The 24,936-nt window shown below is 42.7% G+C and overlaps 1 protein-coding gene across 5 annotated transcripts in view; it reads right to left on the bottom strand.

Moving 5' to 3' along the window:
• The window catches only part of SHANK3 (SH3 and multiple ankyrin repeat domains 3), a 375,382-nt gene that overhangs the window by 123,897 nt on the left and 226,549 nt on the right, over positions 1 to 24,936 (bottom strand). For all 5 annotated transcript variants that reach the window (XM_040343142.1, XM_040343144.1, XM_040343143.1 and 2 more), the window contains exon 11: positions 5,174 to 5,325. In XM_040343142.1, the coding sequence (XP_040199076.1) occupies positions 5,174 to 5,325 (152 nt within the window). The remainder of the gene's footprint in view (positions 1 to 5,173; positions 5,326 to 24,936) is intronic.

Genomic DNA, 24,936 nt, shown 5'->3' with positions numbered 1-24,936 from the left:
CCAGAAGAGAAGTATTGCCAAAAGAGTTTAGGCCACACTTGTCTTTTAAAGCGGAGGTTCACACAAAAAGTGAACCTCCGTAAGTGTCCATTTTTTAAAAGTCAGCAGCTGCCGTATTTGTAGCTGCTGACTTAAAACAAAAAAACGGTGCAACCTCCGCTTTAAAGGAGGTTAAAAATTAACAGACTTAGGGCCAGATTCTCGTAGACTGGCGTATCTTCGCGGCGGCGTAACGTATCTGATTTACGTTACGCCGCCGCAACTTACATGGGCAAGTGCTGTATTCTCAATGCACTTGCTCCGTAAGTTGCGGCGGCGTAGCGTAAATCGGCCGGCGTAAGCCCGCCTAATTCAAATGTAGAAGGGGGTATCTGGAGATGCGCCGTTGTATCTCTTTTGAGAATCTGGGCCTCACTGTCCAGATCACCAGGTGAAAATAAAGGAAAAAAGGCCTAAAAAAGAAAATGAACCTGCCACATCCAAGGACCGGTAGGCTGCAATATATCACATTTTAGTTTTGAGATACATATGCTTTAGTACTTACTTTAGAGACCGATTAAGTACTTACTAACAATAAGCCACCTGAGGAAGGTGCATAACTAAATGCTGCTACAATACACGGCCAACACACATGCGAATACATAACCTGAAATGTGTGAAGAATTCATAGTAATCACCTCAAAGGCTGAGGCTGTAGCTAAAAATGTCCTCCTGACATGTAGTTTAGTGTCCACATATTCATTTTGAAGGTGTGAAGCAGACTGGATAGCGATGCACACATACCACAGCAGATAAGCTTCCATTTTACACACACCTCAGAACTGGTAGATGGTCAGGCTTCTGTAACACACACATCAGAGGCAGTGGGGGAGGGACGTCTGTTATACATACACCTCAGAGGCAGGGACCTTCTGTAAAAATAGACACCTTGGCAGCAAGGGGACCCTGTGATACACATACCTCAAAGTAGAGGGGACGTGGCTTCTGTAATACACACACCAAACATCTCTGTCTCTGTTAAAATACTAGAAGTCTCTAAAGATCCTGGTGTAGGCAACAACAGCAAAGTTCATTTTGGTCCTCAACTGATTTCGGCATACCTGCTTATGTGTGTTATGGAGGAGCACAGGTATGTTTTCAGTTTAAAGCATAACTCTATCTTTCAAACAAGTTTGATACTGTAAGGCAGGACATAGCAAAAAAAAATATATTTTTTAATAAATTGTATATATTAACTTATTATATCTGATTTTGACTTCCTTACACTGTCTTCAAGCAAAGTGACAGCATTGTATTGCTTGCTAAAGGGTCTTTGTACATTTTACTATGTTCAGCTACATATATGAGGTGAACAGACCAGGATAAAAGTTATTGATGAGCTTCAATTTGACCCAAACTTGGGTTCGGTGAACGTGGAAAGCAACTGTCTTTTCTGGACAATGAGATTGACCTAATAGGACCATGTGGTCCTATTAGGTCAATGATGTCATAGGTATCTCTGCTCCTTTGTGTACGTGCAGCTATGGCGCAAGGTACCGGTAATCCACATCCTCATTTACAGTTCAGTGGCCCAGGACTGACAGCTGACTTCAAGGATCAGACAAATATGAATTCAGACCAGGTCTGGAGTGGAACCAAGTTTGTCACTAATATGAACTGTTGTTTTCCCAAAAGTAACAGGTATTTTTAGCTGAGTCCAATAAAAATGGAAAATGACAGTCTTGTGGCTGAAATAAACATCTTTAGACTTGTTCATGAACCATATATCACCTCAATACAGGGGATGATAGCACTTTTCAAACTAATAAACAGTGAACCAAAGGTGGTAAAATAAGTAATCCACAAAGCAAATTTCATAATATGAAATAATCCACACCTGTATGTGCTCAGTGTTTATAACAGTTCTCTCTTCTCTCTGTGTAAAAAAGTGCTGATAGTGTGAAGAACTCCCAAGCCAGATGGATCCTAGCAGAGGAAAAATCCTAAAGATATAGGTAACAGACCCCGCTTATCAGATCGTACTGACCCCTTGTTTTACCAAGTGAGTCAACAACAGTTTTTTATACATCCACTCCTGATTCTCTGCAGCTCTCTTTTTCTCTTTAAATAGTCTGCACAACTTCCACACTTGTAGTATATGATCTGACAAAATTCTCAACAAGTGGCATGAATTAAGGAAGAAAAGAGGGCTCCATATAGTGAAAGTACTAGTTATTAAACCATAAAAAAAGTTGCACTTACACAATAAACAGTATCAATAACCTTGTACACATCATACCTCCTCCAAGATGTTCGCCATAGCTTACCAACAGGAACTGAATTTGATGTCACAGGATGTTACTCCCAAACATGTTACATCATAGAAATGTGACGTCCTCACACTTTTCATGCCTTCTCCAAGACGGGCATCCTAGATTACCAATTGGAAACGAATTTGATGTCACCAGAAGTTAACGGCTAACATGTTTTGTCATAAAAATGTGATGTCCTCAGGAGGCTTCTGAGGACGTCACATTTTTACGATGAAACATGTTGGAGGCAGGATGTATGACATGTGTACAAGGCTATTGATACTGTTTATTGTGTAATTGCAACTTTTATACAATTTTATAGTTTAATAAATGGTGCTTTTACCATACAGAGTCCTCTTTTCTTCCTTAATTCATGCCACTTGTTGAGAATATGGCCGGATCATATACTACCAGTGTTCAATTTGTGGAAACTATTTTAAGATTAAAGCTGCAGAGAAGCCTGAGTGGATGTATAAAGAGCTGTTATTGACTCGCTTGGTAAAACAAGGAGTCAATACAATCTGGTGAGTGCAGTGTGGTACTTCTATCTTTAGGATTTTTCCTCTGCTTGGATCTATCAGGCTTTGGAGTTCTTCACACTATCAGCACTTTTTTACACAGAAAGGAGAGTGAACTGTTATGAACTCTGAGCACATACACGTATGGATTATTTGAGATTGTGAAGTTTGATTTGTGGAATGCTTATTGTCATGGACCTTGGAATGCAGAAGTGTTCCTCCTTGAAATCTGTTACACAGTGGGGGGTCTTCTGCCCTGTCTTAAGGCTCCAGACGGCTCCATTGTTCTGTGTCTGGCTATTGTGTACATTGATTGCCCCCTGGGGCTTCTGTCTCATTACACATAACAGTCCCTCTATTCAAGCTGTCGGACCAATCCCTGTTGAACCCATTTTCAAGTCCTCATTTGCATGGCTAGGAGGACCTGAAGGAGAACTACATGTACTTTACAATTGACATCCCGCCCCCAACAACCGCTTTCCTATTGGTCAATTGTAAAGTACATGTAGTTCTCCTTCAGGTCCTGTGTTGAAGCTTTGTGAAATGAGTCTATTGTGGTAATTCTGCCTGGTCAATCCCACCCGTGTGTATTGTACATGAAAACGACATGTTCTCTTCGCATGTATATAGGTATTTATTCACAACCCATTAAAAAATACAGATAGGTATCAGATTTAAATTCCTTAGCTCTTAGCATTTAAATTAAGCCCCAATCCCCACCAGACTGGGTTTATTTATTTTTTACTATGGAAGATAGCAAAACAGTGAAAGAATACAAGTTTGTTTTAGTAAAAGTGAAAGGCAGTTGGGGGCCTTGAGTGAAAATAAGAAATTGACCTAATGCCGACCATAGAGGCTGCTGCCTAAGACAATATCCTTTTGTAGCCTCATGGTAAGAACAGTCCTTATAGTAAGGTTCCTTCTGCTCAAACTGACATCAGTGTAAGTACATAGCACTATGGTAAGCTTCCCTGGGGGCAGGGCCTGTTGTAAATACTTCCAAATACTCTACAATAGGTATATATAACTCAAGTATAACAGTGGCCTGAACTACTTGGAATAAATCTTCACAGGGTTGCCATATGCTTCCTTAATGCCACACCACCTAATTCCAGAAAAAAGTGTATATTATATAGTTTCAATGAATATTATGGTAATAACTGCAACTTACAACATTTTAACCCAGAGAAAAAAGCCATAAAACATTTTCTGATAGCGTTTATAAACTCTAAAACAAAAATGCGATACATTACAGCATACCCATCCTTAAATGTGGTAGCTGCATACGTTTTCTTTTTTTAGTCTTTTTCATTTACTTTTACCTGGTGATCCTGCCGGGAACACACTTCCTGTCTTAGGGTGTCTCTGCTCTAGATGGAAGAGCGATAAGACACGAGACATTAATAGCACTATCAAGACAGGGTAGGGATGTGTTGGCTGTACCAGCAAATTTTTGAATAAACTTGACTAACAAATTAACCACAAATTTCCACTTTTTTAACAGTGGCAGCAACATTTTTTTTCCCATTTGGGATAATGGTTTTAACTAAATTAATTAAAGCTGACCAGCACCCCTGTCATTGTTAAATGGTTTGTTTCCACCCTCTAAGTCCCAATTTTGACGAACAGCTTGGTGCGTTAAAGGAAGTTGAAGACTTACTGGCTGGATCAACAGGTGAAAATAAAGGAAAATAGTCTGAAAAAAACAAAGTAATTGCAACCACATATATAAAATTTATTTTTTATATAAATATTATATAAAAATTGTAAGCTGCAGTATTTTAAATGTTTAATGTATATTTAATGTATATTTTAAATTTGCTTTAGGGTTTAATATCACTTAAGTATTCACATGCAAACTTAAGTGGGATAGTGTAAACTTCATCAGGTGGAGCTCGACTGGGGTCTCAGTCATTTTAAACTTTTAACTAGCTGAGGGCTGCAAATAAGGGGGGGGGGGTGTATGTGGGCCAAAAAAACATCAGTTAGACATGCCTGCTCTACAACATGCTTTGGAATATGGTGACTCTATGTAAATCAACATATAAAGGTGCCTACAATATCCTTGTGACATTTATTAACTATTAAACATTTCTCATTGGACACTGAAAACAAAGATAGCTTCAAGAGCCGATTGCTTAAAGCACTGCTTTACAGTATTAAATTTGCCAAGCAAATTGAGTTATACTTTAGGTGGACAGTTATACATTTTAATGGCATGTGTCTAGTGTAGCTATGTGTCAGTACTATAAAAAAGGAATACCAAAATGATGTGCATCACATTCACCAATCACTTTCTTATTTCTTTTAAATTGCTATATACCATGGTTTACCAAAACGCAACAGTTTGAACCTTACACTTACCCTTCACTCTCTCCCCTCTGTTGAGTTGGATCTCCCCAGGTCCTTGTGGTTCGTAGGACTTCACTGCTATGAACGTTCTTCCAGGAACAGCGCTGTACAGTTTCCTTTTGGGCCCCCTAGGGCCGGTGCTCCTCATATCCAGGGGCCCGGGGCTGTAAACAAACACATAGGTGATGGTGCTGAGTGCAGGTGGGCGTGCCATTCGGGAGGTTGGTAGCTCATAACTACCCCACAGTCTAACTGACATTTCAACTCTGAGGTGGACAGTGACCCTTGCTGCTTGTTGTGGGCCACCAGGTCTCCATAGCAGGCCTCAAACACTCCCCCCAACTCATTCTGACTTCAGCAATCTCTTATCAAGCTTGACTCTCCTGTACAGAAAGCCCCCACCTTGGTGAGGGTGATCTTGTACTCTGTTTGCCCTTAAACCACCTCTCCCCTCCCTCCCAACCCCAGCAAATCCAAAACAGTGATAGAAAATGAGGTCAGAGAAGGAAAGCAACAAGGCAAAGGGGTGATGTATACGATAAGGTAAGATGGAGGATATAGACAAGGCGATTGTGAGAAGGGCACAGAAAAGAGCTAGAGAAGGGCACAGGAACAGAACACTGTGGATCCGAACGATGAAGAGCAAGAATCCAGAAAGGAGAAAAAAGGGTAGCGGAGGAGGGCTGATGAGAGATGGACAGGGAGATAAATAAAGATACACAGATGCAAGCAGTATGGGAATACAAGGAGGATGGAAGGAAGGGAGGAAGGAGGGAAGGAGATTGAGGGATGAAATGATTGTAAAAAGGGATAGATGAAGAGAATGATGGAAAGCACGGATGTCTGCAGTTCTCCCTGTTCTTTTGCCGTTTCAGTTAAACTGTCAGCAGGAGAGGAGGGGGAGAGCGAGGAGGGAGGACAAGGGGAGGAGAAGGGGGGGTTTGTCCATTCATGCTTCTCTCTCCCCCTAGCATTCTACAATACCCAGACCTGCTCACCTCCGCCCCCCACTCACCAATCTTCACCTTGATCAATAGGCAGCCCTTCATTTTGTATCACTACTCGTATCTCTTTGGCCTCGCTCTCACTTCTATTCCTCCCTGATTAATCTCTTACAATATATCATGTTTTTTATTCAATATCCAGAACTCTTCAAAATTTAGAAAGGTTGCATTTTTCTTCCTGATTTTTTGCATTACATCCTTATTTTTATTTTTGTTCAGGCACTTATGTGGTCACCCTTATTCCTATTGATATTCAATTTTCCATATTTCCATATTCCACATTTCCACATTTCCCTCCCAAACATTTTCAAATGTTTTCTAGTGACACTGTTACCTTCAATTAGCTTTGTGGGACCATATTATTCTTCATTGTTTCCCTATATAGTGTCAGCCCTTGGTTCTGCTGATTACTGTAAAACCACTCAGATTTGTCTTTTAATCTCTCTCCCCCCTTATGTTTAGCTTTCTTACTACATCCTTTCATTTTGTCCCTTCCCTCTTGCCCTCTCTTTTCCTTCCTTCCCTCCCTCCTTCTCACTTTCACTCTCTCCCTCCTCTCTCTACTGCCTGACAGATTTTGAATTACTGCAGAGAGAGTGTGATGGGAGCTGAATATTAATGCAAAATGTGTGACAGTGAAAGAGACTGTTTGGTTATAAACAGAGAGAACACTCCATATTAGACTCACTGACTGCCTCGAAAAAAAACATTGTTGCACCATAGAACAATGACATATACCTGTTATTGTATATAGCAAGCAGCCTCCTACCTATTTGAACACAGTCCATCTCCCAATAGACAGTAATGTAACTTTACCAATCTACAATATTGTTAAGAGAATGAAAGACCATGAATGGACCCAACACTATAATAGTTTATGCTACAGTTTAGTCCAGCGGTGCCCAACCAGTGGCCCGTGGAGCCCTCTGATGTGGCCCGCGACCTCCTGCTCTGTGATGGATTAGAATAGAATACCGTTATTAAGCCTAGGTTCACACTGCTGCGGATTCAAAATCGCGGTAAAATAAATCGCGGCCCGAAATCGCAAAAAGTAGTACAGGAACTACTTTTTGAAATCGCAGATGCGGCGTCGCACTGATTAGGACAGTGCCATTGCCGACAATTTGAGATGCGATTTGACATGTCAAATCGCATCTCAAATCGTTCCAAATCGTACCCAGTGTGAACCAGGGCTAAAGGTCAGTTTATTACTAAAATCTGTGTATATATGGGCATAACTGTTCTGCAGTGGTTACTGGGCTGCTTTTAAACTGACCCGCAGACGCAGAGCAGTGCACCTGCGTGTTATCTGCACTGAGCCATAGACTTCTGCCTGCAAGTTTGGTGTGCTTTCTGAAAATGCACCAAACCTGCAGAATATAATAGAAGTCTATTGCAAAGTGCAGGAAAGCCAAAGGTACACTGCGTTGGTAACCCGCAGCGCATCATTGTGAAAGCAATGGGCCCCTTTCACATGGTCCGTCCATCTCAATTGGACCCTCCATTCACCTCTAAGGAGTGGCAGATGTAAACCGACTTGTGTCCTACCTCCAATCCGATCCGCTTAAAAAAAAAAAAAGTATAGTGGGCTGTGTCCATGTCCGCTCTGCCTATGCAGAGCGGACATGGACCTGCCATCCCCCCACTCTGTTTATTGTGGCCCACGACCGTTTACCAAGTCGCTTAAGAGGCCCTCGTGCTTCAAAAGGTTGGGCACCCCTGGTTTAGTCTATGTAACAGTAAATATAGTTAGTCTTTGTGACACTATATATAAACTGGATTAATGTAGCAAGATTCATTCAAACTGCAGCGTAGTCTATGCTGGGCTATTATCAACAGATTGGGACATCATGATACCAGCAGGTAGTGTTTATGTACATTGTATATATATCTATATATATATAGATATATCTATATATATATCTATACACACACACACTATATTACCAAAAGTTTTGGGATGCATGTCTTTACAAGCACATGAACTTTAAGGGCATCCCAGTCTTAGTCTGTAGGGCCCAATATTGAGTTGGCCCTCCCTTTGCAGCTATATAAGCTTCAACTCCTCTGGGAAGGCTGTCCACAAGGTTTAGGAGAGTGTCTATGGGAATGTTTGATCATTCTTCCAGAAGCGCATTTGTGAGGTCAGGCACTGAGAAGACCTGGTTCGCAGTCTCTGCTCTAATTCATCCCAAAGTTGTTTTATTTTGGGTTAAGGTCAGAACTCTGTGCAGGCCAGTCACGTTTTCCACCCCAATCCTGCTCATCCATGTCTTTATGGACCCTGCTTTGTACACTAGTGTGCAGTCATGTTGGAACAGGAAGGGACCATCCCCAGTACTAATGGTACTTAATAGAGTACCAATCATTAAAACCAATCACTGACTCTGTTCATTCATAACTGAGGCATGGTAAACTGTGTTTACTATGTTTCAGTTTGTGAATGAATTGGAAGCTCAGTACAGAGCTTTTCTTGTCCAGTCATTCTGTGCAGCTGAAGCTTCAGAGATGGAGATCTCCTTTCTCTGTCTCAAAGGTGGAGCATCAGAGGAGGAACATCAGAGGTTTGTTTAGACCCCTGGTATTTTACCAAAGTTCCCATACGGATCTCCTAAAAACATTGTAAAAAATTATTTAAAAAAATGAAATAAATAAATAAAAATGGTAAAATAAATAAATAATCAAAAATAAAAAACGAATGACTCCAGTAGCGGAACTACCAGGATCACAAAGGTTTCACTTTCAACTCAGCCCTGGCATTCCGCCACCGGGCTCAGAGGGAAGGGCCAGACTTGGGGTTCTAGTTACGCCACTGGGCAACACTGTTCATTTTTGTTTTATTTTCACTATTTGATGTTTAATATAATACTGCATAACAGTAGCTACCTTAAAACACAGGGTTTATTTTAGTTTCACCATTAAGCATGGGTATTCAGAGTTAACTTGCAGAGAATATAGCCTAAAAACATTTACGATTGCACCATTCGCACAGAACAAATTGACACACTGTTTCAATGAACGAATAGCTGTGCAGGCAGGCCATTCAGGTCTGGTATGAATTTTAAGGCAGATCCCCAAACAAAAATTGGTAAAGCACAAGGTCTTCCACAAAAGTCTTTACCAGACACTTATTTCAGCATGCAGCCTGAAAGACTAGGAAAAGGTGGACGAGGTTGGCAGAAGCTGGGTATTGTCACTGAAATTGATCTGTTCCGCGGGATGATATGACATATTTTTTTGATATGGTTTACATTTCTTTCGTGAATACTATGTGCCAATGGTAACCTTCTTGTTAATGGGGGCTTCCAGATTCATATAAGTCCCACCTGCAGACCCCCGCAACCCTCGAGCCAGTGTTGTGGCCTGGTATGGACACTTTTCTGGTCTGCCAGGCTGCATGCTCAGACAATTCTGGGATGGATTTTTTTTTTTGGAGGAGGCAAGCTTTTTTTTCTTGGTTTTTGCATATAGTTCCTCATTAAAATTCATATAATGCAAAGGGCCTGGTATGAATTGGGAGGGGACCCAATGCCATTTTTTTTGTGTGGGACTTCTTCCTTAACATCTATACCAGACCCTCATCCAGAATAAGGGTCAACTACAAGACAACCACTTCCTTGCTAAAGAAGCTGAGGGTAAAGGTGACAGACTGGCCAAGCATGTCTCCAGATGTAAACCCTATTGAGCATCTGTGAACATCCTCAAGCGGAAGGTGGAGGAGCACAAGGTCTCTAACATCTACCAGCTCAGTGATGTCATCATGGAGGAGTGGAAGAGGAGTCCAGTGGCAACCTGTGAAGCTCTGGTGAACTCCATGCTCAAGAGGGTTAAGGCACTGCTGGAAAATAATGGTGGCCACACAAAATATTCACACTTTGGGCCCAATTTGGACATTTTCACTTAGGGGTGTACTCACTTTTGTTGCCAATGGTTTAGACATTAATGGCTGTGTGTTGAGTTATTTTGAGGGGACAACAAATATACACTGTTATACAAGGTATACACTGACTACTTTACATTGTAGTAAAGTGTCACATGTCACAGTGTTGTCACATGAAAAGATATAATAAAATATTTACAAAAATGTAAGGGGTGTACTCATTTTTGTGAGGTACTGTGTATATTGTGGGACTGGGGTGATTAAACTCAAGCAGTAACTGCATTTGCAATGAGTTGCACCAGTACAAAACTGTATTTTTAGGGCATGGCAGCCATCTTTTCAATAAATGGAAAGATCACATGTACATCAGTTGCTTACGCAGTGGTTTCATCCACATGATGTGCACAAACGAAAATACAGAGCCTCCTGTTGGCAGCACTGTTGCTCTTCATACCAGTCCCCTGTGTTGTCCAGCTCTCCTGGAACACTTGGCTCTCTACCCTTTGGTCACAGCGCCCTGCTGCACGGCCCACCTCTGGTCTGTGGTACGGGGTTCTCCTGACACAATGGTAGAAGCCAACCTGACTCCTGGAACTGAGACCCGCTGTCTCCTTGCTTCTGGCTGGGCCCTCTGACACCTTGTTAAGACCCTTTGTCTCTTGGCTTCTGGCTGGGCCCTCTGACCCCTTGATGAGACCCTCTGACTCTTGGCTTCTGGCTGGGCATTCCGACCCCTCGATGAGACCTCTGTCTTGTGTCTTCTGGCTGGGGCACCTAACCCTGGGTGACACCTTCCGTCTTCTACACCGGGAGTGGTCTCCAAACTGTAAACTGTCTCCAAACTGTGAACTCTGGGCTATCCTCAGTCCTGAGTATATAATGACTCTGCACACCTGTGTACTACACAGATTGCAGGCACCTAGTAAACTCCAAGCACAGGATTGAAAGTTTCAAGCCAAAACTACAGAATCTGGAGCAATGATAGTCTTACTGTGAATAAACCTTTCCGTATTTGAAGATTAAATCTTATCTCTAGATGTAAAGAGTGCTTTCTTGTCCTCTGTGTTGACCTTAAAGTGAATAACCCAACACCAAATTCACTATATGGACCACTTATGTGTTTATACATGTTGATCATATGGCGCCACCTCCCCTATCCTTGCCGCCTATTCATGCATCCGGCCCCTTTCAGGACGCCGGGTGCATGAATTACAGCGGCAAGGGTGTTTTTTTAAAGCACCTGATTAGAGCCAGAGGCTCTAATAGGCTTCAAAATAGGGTGGACTCGTGGAGTGCAGATCATTGTGTTTGGAGCCCACCCAGGTGTGTTAGAAAAGAAAATGAATATTCACTTTTCTAACACTGAATCGCCTCTCCGCTAATCTGAAAGCGAAGGTCTGATACCCGTTTCCCGATTAGCTGAAAGGACAGGCGATCCTATTGGGTGCCTAATAGAAGAAGGGAGGAGCTGCACAGAAGACTCAGGAGCCCCCCCCCGCCGTCCATAAAAGCCAGCTGCTGCTGCTGGAGCCTGTAATCTGTTAAAGCCTGCCACTGCCACAGAAGCCCGCAATTGAGGCCATTTGGACACCGTCTGCAGTGAGCATCTTCTACTTATGTCTTCTCTGCATGCAGCATCCATTAAAACTGGGGCAGGCGGACCGTCCTCCAGGCCCCAGAAGAAGGAATCCATTGTTGTGGATCTTGGAGTAACGCATAAACAAAGGCTCAACTAGACCTGTAGGGGTCTTTGTCTGAGGTGAGAGGCTGGGGTAAACCACTGGCACACTACGAATGGTGGAAGCTTCTTTATGATTTGGATTAATTGGATGTTACTCATTTTGCACAAGCACTTTTATTTATGAACTCTTGGACTGGGCACAATATCATATTCGGAAAAAGAAAAATCGCGCCAATCTATAAAAAATATTCAAACCTATGTGACAACACAATTAGTGTAGTGAATAAATGTCCAAAAAAGAAATAATGTCCCTATAACATGTGAGATATACCACACTGGCATGTGTGAGAGACATTCAGATCCTTGGTGAAATGAACATAGTAGTGAAATATATTAAAAGTCCAAATAACTTTGAAGTTTCTTGGGACAAACAACACCCGGTGCACAAATGATTAAGTGAGCCGCCACCACATGGACTGGGGCTTACCAGAACACATATAAATAACAGCGTTATTTAAAGATTGCAGCGGGATCTCCAAGGAGTATGATCACAACACAGGATCAATGGATGTACAGCATGTATCCTTCACTGGTAACTCCACGGAGGGATATGGTAAACTCGTACTGACAAAACTCTTGGACCGTAGCAGGAAACAGTGGCATGTCATGCAGAGAGAAAGCCGCACATAGCGTAATACGTCCAAAAAATAATTTTATTAAAAGAGTAAAAACCTACTTACATCAAATGAATGAATATAGGCACATAAAAGCAGTTTGCCGGCCGGCATAGATAGGAGCCCTTCCTCCTTGTACGAACGCGGTGACGTCACTGCACGCCGTCGACCCAGACGCGTTTCGTTATAGGATCCCATCCCATTGAAAACGTTATCCTATAACGAAACGCGTCTGGGTCGACGGCGTGCAGTGACGTCACCGCGTTCGTACAAGGAGGAAGGGCTCCTATCTATGCCGGCCGGCAAACTGCTTTTATGTGCCTATATTCATTCATTTGATGTAAGTAGGTTTTTACTTTTTTAATAAAATTATTTTTTGGACGTATTACGCTATGTGCGGCTTTCTCTCTGCATGACATGCCACTGTTTCCTGCTACGGTCCAAGAGTTTTGTCAGTACGAGTTTACCATATCCCTCCGTGGAGTTACCAGTGAAGGATACATGCTGTACATCCACTGATCCTGTGTTGTGATCATACTCCTTGGAGATCCCGCTGCAATCTTTAAATAACGCTGTTATTTATATGTGTTCTGGTAAGCCCCAGTCCATGTGGTGGCGGCTCACTTAATCATTTGTGCACCGGGTGTTGTTTGTCCCAAGAAACTTCAAAGTTATTTGGACTTTTAATATATTTCACTACTATGTTCATTTCACCAAGGATCTGAATGTCTCTCACACATGCCAGTGTGGTATATCTCACATGTTATAGGGACATTATTTCTTTTTTGGACATTTATTCACTACACTAATTGTGTTGTCACATAGGTTTGAATATTTTTTATAGATTGGCGCGATTTTTCTTTTTCCTATATTGTTTGTGTTATGACACGTTATTGCTGCCTTTTTTTATATTCATTTATTTAATCACGTTGTTTTGGTTAGCGCAATTTTTTCTTCTAAACAATATCATATTCATTCACTGCATTTTCACTTTAATACTGTTGCACTGTATTACTGTGACCAGTCGCACTGCCACTGTGTACAATACATAGATTCATTCATTGCATGAATCAATGTATTGCCGCTGTCGCCAACTATTCAGATGGCTGGCCCCCTGGCAAGCGCCGGCCATCTGAATAACGTCAGCTGGTCAGCTGTGGAAGTGCCTATCAGAGCCAACGGCTCTGATAGGCTTTCTGATTACAGCCCTCCGGCTTCCAGATGCTTATCCAAGGGATGCATGGGGGGTGCGTTCCTTGGATAAGACTGACAGGCGTCTCAGCCAATCAGGTTCACCGGTTCTGGTTACCTGCCTTGGGGGGTCTCTCTTCGGAAGAGCACACCACTCAGCCCTCTTCGGGAGGGGACCATTTGACAGGGGACCTATTATTTTTTATTTTTCAAATGGAAAAAAATTACATTTTTTAATTAATACAATTAATTAATACAATTTGTGTGCTGAAAATTGTGACACTTAAAAGAGGAAGTAAAGCCTTGTAAAAAAAATAAAAAAATACTCCCTGCAAGACAAAGGCATAATGAGCTAGTATGCATAGCATAAGCCTAACGTTAACGTTGTAACTTTACTGCGTCTGCCGCGCGTACGTTCGGGAATTCGCGTATCTAGCTAATTTGCATACTTGACGCGGAATTCGACGGAAGCACCACCTAGCGGTCAAAAAAAAAATGCAGTTTAGATTCAACGGCGTAAGAGACTTACGCCTGTCGGATCTAATGGATATCTATGCGTAACTGATGCTAAGAATCAGTCGCATAGATACGACGGCGCACCGCAGAGATACGACGGCGTATCTGGAGATACGCCGGCGTATCTCGGTTGTGAATCTGGGCCACAGAGTACAGAGCTGTTACTTGTAAACACAGAAACCGGATTTCTGTGTTTACAAGTTATTGTGGTGGGCAGGCCCCTCCAGAGGTGGTGGAACTGAGTTCCACCAAGTTCCCCCTGAAAAATAGCCCTGATTAAAACTAAAACTAAATAGCAGGCTTGTGTTTAGAAATTCAGAAAGAGGCCCAAATAAGCATTTAACCAAGATCTGAAATTTGTTTACAGGATCCAAACATATATTATCTGTATAATGTCACGCCAAATAACAATTATTTTGCTGCTATAGCAACCCGTGTTAACAAATAACAAGCTGGCATCTGTATACATATCTTGTACAGCTGACCACATTAAAAAGAACCAATCACACCTGGGAATATGCAAGCATCAGAATGTTTAATGTTAGATCTCAATTGTGGAGACTTATGAAAGATTTCTATTTCCAGAATAGCCTTATTTTACCGTCATTATATTGTGAGTCTGTCTCACTGTGTCAAGTCACTAGCTGTCAATCATGACATGACCTCTAGCCCTTGACACCCAAGTTGAAGGGTCAAACTTAAACAAAGCTGACTTAGGCCCCATACACACGAGAGGATCCATCCGCTGGAATTGATCCGTGGACCGGCTCCAGCGGATAGATCCCCTGGTGTGTACGATCCAGCGGATCTGTTTCCGCGGATTTTTATCCCCTGGGATGGATTTCCAGCGGATAAAAATTTGAAGACATGCTTTCAAATCTATCCGCTTGAATCCATCCCAACGGATTGATCCGCTGGTCTGTACAGACTCACCGGATCAATCCGTCCGAATCAATCCCCCGCATGCGTCGTAATGATTCGACGCATGCGTGGAATTCCTTATATGACAGCGTCTCGCACGTCGCCGTGTCATCATCGCGGCGACGGCGCGACACGTCATCGCGATGGGATTTTGGCGCGGATTTCGATCCGATGGTGAGTACACTCCATCGGATCAAAATCCTCGAGAGGATTTATCCGCGGAAACGGTCCGGTGGACCGGACCGTATCCGCGGATAAATCCTCTCGTGTGTATGGGGCCTAAGGAGGCTAAAGCTAATTAACATAGAATTTTTATTTTTTGTAAATCAAATAACATAGAAAATGTCAATCTAAAACCTCACAACTATAATAATTTAGAGCTGAATAATCATATTCTTGAATAAATTCATTGTTACTGGTTCTCTTTAAAGCCTTGAACTGTAGCTATTAGGTGATTCCAGTGGCCATTTTGTCTGTAGATTAAGTAGCTTTGTTCTATAAGGCTGGGTTCACACTACTACACTACTTTCATCCTACTTTGCTCTGCTACATTGGTCCTACATTTATCCTACATTGGTCCTACATCCATCCTACTTTCATGAACAGGATACTACTTTGGTCCGACTTCAATGATATTCAATGGGTTGAAGTAGGATCAATGTAGGACCAAAAGTAGTACAGGGAGCATTTTCAAAGTCGGACCGACTTGTGTAGGACCAGTTAAGACAGCTCTCATAGGGAAACATTGATTTTCACACGTCATGCTACATGAGGCTCCCAATGTAGGACAGTTTGTAGGACAAGTGTGAACCCAGCCTGAGGCTGGGTTCACACTACTACACTACTTTCATCCTACTTTGCTCTGCTACATTGGTCCTACATTTATCCTACATTGGTCCTACATCCATCCTACTTTCATGAACAGGATACTACTTTGGTCCGACTTCAATGATATTCAATGGGCCTGAAGTAGGATCAATGTAGGACCAAAAGTAGTACAGGGAGCATTTTCAAAGTCGGACCGACTTGTGTAGGACGCTACAAGACGCTCTCATAGGGAAACATTGAACACAGAGCAAAGTAGGATGAAAGTAGTGTAGTAGTGTGAACCCAGCCTCTAAATGCTCCCTGTACTACTTTTGGTCCTACATTGATCCTACTTCAGGCCCATTGAATATCATTGAAGTCGGACCAAAGTAGTATCCTGTTCATGAAAGTAGGATGGATGTAGGACCAATGTAGGATAAATGTAGGACCAATGTAGCAGAGCAAAGTAGGATGAAAGTAGTGTAGTAGTAGTATATCCGATGAAAACGGTCCGCCGGACCGTTTCCATCGGATATGTCCGCTGGCGGATTTTGATCTGATGGCTGTACACACCATCAGATCAAAATCCCCGCGGAAAACATCCGCGGTGACGTGGCCGCGCCGTCGCCGCGACGATGACGCGGCGACTTGCGCGACCCTGGAAGGTAAATACTTCCACGCATGCGTCGAATCATTTCGACGCATGCGAGGGATGGGGATCGGACGGACTTATCCGGTGAGTCTGTACAGACGACCGGATAAGTCCAAAGGACAGGTTTCCAGCGGATAGATTTCTTAGCATGCTAAGAAATTTTTATCCGCTGGAAAACCGTCGGCTGGACAAATGTCCACTTGAAAATGTCCGCTAGGCCCTACACACGACCGGATCTATCTGCTGAAACTGATCCGCAGAAAAATCCCAGCGGACAGATCCGGTCGTGTGTACGGGGCCTTACTGGCCGTCTAATTACTTCTCTGAGTTTTTTAATTGTCACTGGCAAACTATACTTCTAAGGCCGTGTACAGACGACCAAACATGTACGATGAAAGCGGTCCGCCGGACCGTTTTCACCATACATGTCTGGCGGGGGATTTCTGTACGATGGCTGTACTAACCATCGTACAGAAATCCGCGCGTAAACAATACGCGGGGCGTGTCCGCGGCAACAATGACGCGGCGACGTGGGCGGGCCTGCCAGTTAAATGCTTCCACGCATGCGTCAAAGTCATTCGACGCATGCGAGGGATGGCGGGCGCTCGTACATGTACGGTAGGTCTGTACAGACGACCGAACATGTCCGAGCGGGCAGGATTCCAGCGGACTGTTTTAAAACAAGTCCAGGAATATTTGCCCGCTGGGAAAAGGCCCGGCGGGCAAATGTTTGCTGGAATCCTGCACGCTCGGGCCTACACACGACCGAACATGTCTGCTGAAACTGGCCCGCGGACCAGTTTCAGCAGACATGTTTGGTCGTGTGTACGGGGCCTAAATCCTTCAATCGTTCTGCTGACTGCTAAAATGACTCCTGAAATCTTCTCTAATTTGCTTGGACTTTTCCAAAGTCTGATCAGAAGGAAAGTGCTTTGGTTATCTACAGCAACTGAATTTTATATGAGCCTAAATACATATTTTTGCAGTCAGCTAAATGAGCTGGATTGGCTGACCACTCTTATGGTGGCCACATACAAGATGAAAAATCTTTAAAAAAATCAGAAAATCGGTTGTGGCATTTTTGAGACTAAAAATCTAAGGAAAACTTTGGAAAACTTTGGCCGAACGGACAATAAATTGAAAGGTTAATGGGTTTCTCACTCTAAAGCTGCATACACATGACCATTTTTTATTTTATGGTAAAAGTTTTTCTCGACATGATTCCTCTCAAGCCTGCCTTGCATACACACGATCGTGATATAAAATGCACAAGCAAAGCACGGTGACGTACAACACGTACGACTACGCTATAAAGGGGAAGTTTCATTCGAATGGCGCCACCCTTTGGGCAAATTTTCCATCTCATAACTTGCTTCTGAGCATCATTAAAGCCTACACACGGCCATTTTTCACAAAGAGAAAAACGACGACATGAAAAGCGACGAGAAAAAATAGAGCATGTTTTAAATTTTTAATGCCCATTTTTCTCGTCAAGAAAAATGCTCTGGAGCCCACACACAACCGTTTTTAACGACCAATTTCAAAAATTGCATTTTTCTTGTCATGAAAAACGGTCGTGTGTACGCGGCATAACAGTTTGCACTGGGCTTATGTGACAAAACTAACAATTTTTTTTGTAATTTATGTCAGTTAAACGATTTATCAAATTCTGGTCATTACATGATGGCAAACTCGTTTGCTCTCACGACCATGTGTTTGTTTTACAAAAACTCGTTCAAACCATTTATATGGGTAGCATTAGGGTAAAACATCAGTTGGAAATGTTCTGATTTCTACTAATCGACCCAAGATAAACGGCTCCAACAGTATTTGTCAGCACTCTCAGCCTCTCTTAGGCCCCGTACACATGAGAGGATATCCGCTGGAAATGGTCCACTGGACCGTTTCCAGCGGATAAATCCTCTGGCGGATTTGGATCTGATGGCTGTACTCACCATCAGATCGAAATCCATCCGCGGTGACGTGTCGCGCCGTCGGCGCGACGATGACGCGGCGACGTGCGCGACGCTGGAAGGTAAAGACTTCCACGCATGCGTCGAATCATTATGACGCATGCGAGGGAGGGGAGCGGACGGATTGATCCGGTGAGTCTGTACAGACCACCGGATCAATCCGCTGGACAGGATTCAAGCGGATAGATTTCTTAGCATGCTAAGAAATTTTTATCTGCTTGAAATCCGTCGGCTGGATTTTTTTCCGCCGATAAATGTCCGCTCGGACGTACACACGACCGGATCTATTCGCTGGAACTGATCTGCGGATAAATCCCAGCGGATAGATCCGGTCGTGTGTACGGGGCCTCAGAATGTACAAAATACATGTTTATGACAATAACATGCAACAGAGGTGCCTGAGGACACAAGGACTGCACAAGTTATCCCACTCCCACTGTATGAGAACCCTTAGGGCCCTTTCACACGGGCGGATCAGTAATGATCCGCTCTGTGTGTCCGCAAAAGCTCAGCGGGGATCCTCCGTAAAATCCCAGCTGAGCTGGCAGCTGACAGGGCGGTCCCCGCACACTGTGCAGGGACCGCCCTGTCTTTCCTCTGTTCTCCCCTATGGGGGATCGGATGAACACGGACCGTATGTCCGTGCTCATCCGATCCGATCCGGCAGACGGAAGAAAAATAGGATTTTCTTCCGTCCGCAAATGCGGATCTTTGCGGAGGTGGACGATTACGGGTGTCAGCGAATGGTCATCCGCTGACACCCGTAATCACATAGGGACCAATGTATGTCCCGTTTTCATCCGCACGTGTGAAAGGGCCCTTAGGATCCATTCACACCCAAGCATAGAAATTTACTGGAATTTTTCTGCCATTCATTCAAGTGTTTTTGCAACTTTTTACAAGTCTTTTTAAAGTGTTTTAGAAGCCAATTACAAGCGTTTTACAGCTTTGGGCATTTTTGTTTATCCAATAGAAAGCACTAGGGGGAGGAGAGGGAGAAGAATTTAGGGGTGGAGAGCTTCTGTTTGAGCAGAAAATGAGCCACAAACCGCTGAAGTCAGGCATTTCTACTGAAGTCTATGGGGCCAAAAACGCTTGTAATCTGGGGTAGGGATACTAAGAACATGCAAACTTTGATGTACAGTGCACAGGGAATTCAGTCTCTAACAGAGTAATTTCTGTACCTGTAATAATTTCCAGTATTTATGTTCCAGGCAATGTCACCCCAGTATCTGAATATATGTTATTTATAATTTTGCATTCTAAATCCTCAGTGGCAGACTCTCCACAAGCAGTGGAATATTAGCACAGTTTCTCTTTCCATCTTAGGACTTCCATTGGTTTGAGCCACTAACAAGAACCTGTCTCTTGGTTTCTGAGGTTACCATTTTCTGTTCCTTGTATTGCTAGACCCTTCCTCTTCTCCAATCTCTATTTGTTTTCACATCCCCTACCTCTATTTAAAATTAGGCAGCCCATACATTGACCTTTTTTTTTCCATTCAACCAGCGGGTTGAATAAAAAAAGAAATTATCTGATTTCCCCATCTCTCTTGAATGTGCTGATGTTTTTTTACCCAGCCTGTAATCACCTATGTGTACATGGACACAAAGGCTAATATACAGGTGTGTTTTCAAACTAAAAAAAAATTCCCAATGTGCATGAGGTCTTGCTGTTCTATTTGCACTAGGTAATAAAATTTGTAAATCCAAAACCCTTTCAAGATAAAGCAGTTAAAAGGAATGTCCTCTCCCAGAATTTTCAGAGCTCATCCTCCTATATCAATCCTTGCAGCCTTGTATCTCCAAGAATAAAATGCAACAGTAAACATAAAAACAAAAGCCAAGGTGCCTTGGATATCTATCAGGGAATACCTGTTAGCCAGCTTGTTCAGGTACCTGCACATGTGTTGGCTTGCAAGTCTAGACATAGAGAGCATGTCCAGTGTCAGCAGTGGCCTCAGATGGCCTATTTAAAGGAAAGTCTGACTCATTGTCCATGTCAACTGATCTTCAGCATGTTTCCCGTTACCTGCATTGTCGTATGCGTCTCGTATGCATCTTTGTTATGAACCCAGCGTACTCCTGATCTGCCTTTGAATCTTTCTCTGTTCCATTGCTTAAACTTCTGCATTTTGAGTTCCTGTCCTGGACCTAATCTCTTAGGCTTCATGTACACGGGACGTTTTTACAACTGCTCCTGAACAATATAACTTGACAGATAGTAACCCACGTTGGATGCATACATTGGGCTTAAACAGAGCACTGGAATAAAAAAAAATTCATTGGACTATTATAATTTACTGGATTCACTTGATGATATACTATATTTTTTGTTGTGTTATTATGTTTATACATTGTCACGGTATGATTTATTGAATGTTTAGCGTGGCATATTTTACCTACACTTGTTATTCATAATCACGTCCGATTGTTTTTGTGAGCAGCTTGTTTTATTTGCCAGCACAATAATTTTTTGTAATTTTGAGTTTCAATATTGTTTAAACTTTTAAAATGTTTTAAATTCTTTTAGGTAGTACATTTACGCTGTTTCCGTAAGGCAATATCAGGCCTAAAGTTATTCCATCTAATAGAATAGTAATGTTAAAGTATGGCCGCCGTTCCCGCTTCGAAATTCAAATTTTTACGTCGTTTGCGTAAGTCGTCCGTGAATAGGGATTTACGTTGTTTACGTCCACGTCGAAATCAATAGGCCCGTACTTAGCTGCAATGCACACTGGGAAATGTAGGCACCCGGTGCATGCGCAGTTGAAAAAAAACGTCAAAAACTAAGGTCATGCTCCATTAACATAAAACACGCCCCCTTACACACATTTGAATTAGGCTCCCTTACGCCTGCCCGCTTTAGGCTCCGCCGCCGTAACTTAGCAGGCAAGTACTTTGAGAATCAAGTACTTGCCTCGCTAACTTACGGAATGAAGGTACTTGCTCTAAATACATTACCATAGAATACACATTACAACACTGCAGTGCCACCGGCTGGAAAGAAAAGTATAATGCATATATATATATATATATATATATATATATGTAACGTCTCACGAACAATTTTGCACTAAATACAATTGTGCTTCTTTCCCAGTTAACTCTCATCCGTTACTTCCTTCCCAAACCTTCTTCCTGAAGAGTCTCTCACTCGAAGTTCAACTATAGTTACTTCCTTCTTTCTAATTAGCCTGTGACTTCCTGTTAAGCTGCTGGGCGGCCTATTTAAGCTCCTAGCACTAACCAGGAAGTGTTCCTTTATTTTGGCTGACACAACGCCTCTGTCGGTTGGGTATCCAGATGCACCTGCTCTGAACTTCAGCTTCCTGACCTGGACCAGGAGTCTCCACTGCCGCCTTCACCAGCCTTACCCGTCTGGACCCTTGGAGCCTGACCTTATGCCTGCATCATTCACTTCAGTATCGCAAGTACCCTGATGTTGTTATGCATTTCTATCCTGTGAACTGCCCTGCCTGCTAATTATGTATGCTAACTGTACCAGGAATTGCTGCAGCCTTGGTCTCTCTATGTTTGGTACTTCTAATAAGGATCCTGCCATGATTTCTACATTCTAAGTCACCAAGTTTAGATGGAAGTCTTTCATGCCTAAGTACCTCCTTCTCAAATGTTATTGTGTGCACATATATTACCTATAACTTTGAGGACTTTGCCGTTAAGGTTATTTACATGCCACGCATGCTCGGCTACTTCTGCATTTAACTAGTATCAGATCTACCTTTACTTTATACTTATTTGTTTGAGTTTTCACTGGCGCCTATGAAGGAATATGTGCCATGTTTCTTGACTGAGACTGTGATGGTAGGATTCCAAACTCTCTGCACACAAGAGAGTGAAACCTGGGTCCGAAACTGAGTAGTCTCCGCAGTTGAGATCCTAACTCTCAAATAATATCCGGCGTAACGTTTATATATATATATATATATATATATATATATATATATATATATATATATATATATATATAGTTCACAACATAAAAAGCTAATTTACATTGCATACTGTTGTCCTTCCAACAATAGAAACACAAGGGTAGCTTAACAGAGCTACAAATATTCTGGCAAGTAGGTAAAAGTGCATTTAAACTGTGTATTAAAGTGGTCGTACACCCTGTACAACCAGTTTTCCCTACAGGTAAGTCTATAATAAGGCTTACCTGTAGGTACTGGAAATATCTCCTAGACCTCTACGGTTCAGGAGATATTCGCCATATATGCTGGCGCTGACATAATCGACGCATGCGCACTGAAGAAAGGGCACGATCCGTGACATTTCTATAGTGCTTGTGCCATGACCGTCAGCTTCCGCGTACATGTGCGGGAGTGACGTCACGCGGGATAGCAGAACCGGAGTCCCTGTCCCCGGAAGAAGAGGGGTTGAAGATGGACGCGATTAGACAGTGGGGAGAGTGCCGACATTGTGGGCTTCTTCTGCAGGTAAGTGGCACGTAATGGGCTAGCATGTGATGCATACTAGCCCATTATGCATTTACTTTGCAGGGAACAAAGAGGAAGTAAAACCCATAAGGGTTTACTTCCTATTTGAGCTGTTACTCTTAGGTTCTGCTTTAACCATTAAAACTTAGACCCCTTTCGCACTACAGCGTCGCTAAAGCACTGGTTGTTTTTGCCGTGTTTTAACTGCACTTTTTGGCCACTAGTTGGCAGATTTTACCTTAAAAAAGGGCAAAAAGTCCAGCTTTGCAGCGCTTTCAAAATGCTTTTAAGGGACTTTGGAAGCGCTGCCCATTCATTGTCTGACATTCAATGGGCAGGGGCCTTTTTATATAGCTATTTATAGTGTTTGCAAGCTGCCCCAAAGATGCTGCTTGCAGGAATTTTTCTAACGTCACGCAAGCGTGAAAGTATGCATTGCACAGAATGGGAGGCAGTTTTCATGTGCTTTTTGAGGCTATTTCAGGTGCTAAAATGCCTGAGAACTACATAAGTGTGAAAGGGGTCTTAGTGACAGGTTTCCTTTAAGCACTCATTTTGGAGGTAACCAATTCACAAAAATGAAGGACTGGAAAGTTAACTGTGATATGATGTCAAAACTGAAAGGTGCATTCGAAGTTCCATTATCAAATAATAAATTCCAAGTCAATTTAAAACCTAATTTGCCTAAAGCATAATAGCTGCCTTTTAGTGTGTTTCTATTGAGTAGAATGTCATAAGATGATTGACGTTGAGGATGCATTGTTTTTATGTGTCTGAGAAGAAAACCTTGTTTGAAGACATTGGATTCTAAATGGTCTGCACTAGGCATGTGGACAATAAGTCACAATGTGTATGCTAATTACCCTTTACTGCAAACAATAAACTAAAGTCCACAAAGAAAATTAGATTTATAACCTTAAAAGGCAAATATGTCAAAGTTAAAGCGGGAGTTCACCCATTTGTAAAAAAAAAAAAATTCTCCCCTTAGCTTCCTGCTCGTTTTTACTAGGGGAATCGGCTATTTATTTTAAAATATGAGCAGTACTTACCCGTTTTCGAGCTGCATCTTCTTCCGTCGCTTCCGGGTATGGGTCTTCGGGAGCGGGCGTTCCTTCTTGATTGACAACCTTCCGAGAGGCTTCCGACGGTCGCATCCATCGCGTCACTCGTAGCCGAAAGAAGCCGAACGTCGGTGCGGCTCTATACTGCGCCTGCGCACCGACGTTCGGCTTCTTTCGGAAAATCGTGACACGATGGATGCGACCGTCGGAAGCCTCTCGGAAGGTTGTCAATCAAGAAGGAACGCCCATTCCCGAAGCCCATACCCGGAAGCGACGGAGAGGCTGCATCTCGTAAACGGGTAAGTACTGCACATATTTTAAAATAAATAGCCGATTCCCCTAGTAAAAACGAGCAGGAATCTAAGGGGGAAAAGTGCCCTCTAAGGGTGAACCCCCGCTTTAAGCAAAAACATTTAAGAATGAAACATTGGCTGCAATTCTTATAACCACAGGCCAAGATTTTCAGGAAATAGTATGAAACAGTACTCTGTTCCAGTGGCGCAACTAGATCCTTTAGGGCAACAGTGCATGAAACAATGAAGGGCCCACCTGGCTGGGGCCCCTCCCTCTGAGCCTGGTGGCGGAACACCAGGGCCCAGTCACAAGTGCATCCTATGTGACCCTGGTAGTTCCGCCACTGGTGTTAATAGTTTTTTATTTTTGTTATTTTATTTTTTCATTATTATTTTATGATTTTATACAATGTTTTTAGGAACCCTGTTAGGGGGCTTTGGTGAAATATCAGGGATCTAAAAAGACCTCTGATGTTCCATCGTTGAGACAGAGAAAAGATATTGAAGATACAGCTCTCAATCTCCTTCTCTGCAGCCTCAACTACACAGAATGAATGGACAGAGCTTTCTATTCATTCACAGACACAGTTTACCATTCCTCAGTTATGAATGAACAGATCATTGATCGGTACGGATCACTGACTATTCATTAAAACAAAAAAG

The sequence above is a fragment of the Rana temporaria genome, chromosome 3, assembly GCF_905171775.1.
Source record: "Rana temporaria chromosome 3, aRanTem1.1, whole genome shotgun sequence".
Classification (NCBI taxonomy): Eukaryota; Metazoa; Chordata; class Amphibia; order Anura; family Ranidae; genus Rana; species Rana temporaria.
This window is presented reverse-complemented; position numbering and strand designations above follow the sequence as displayed.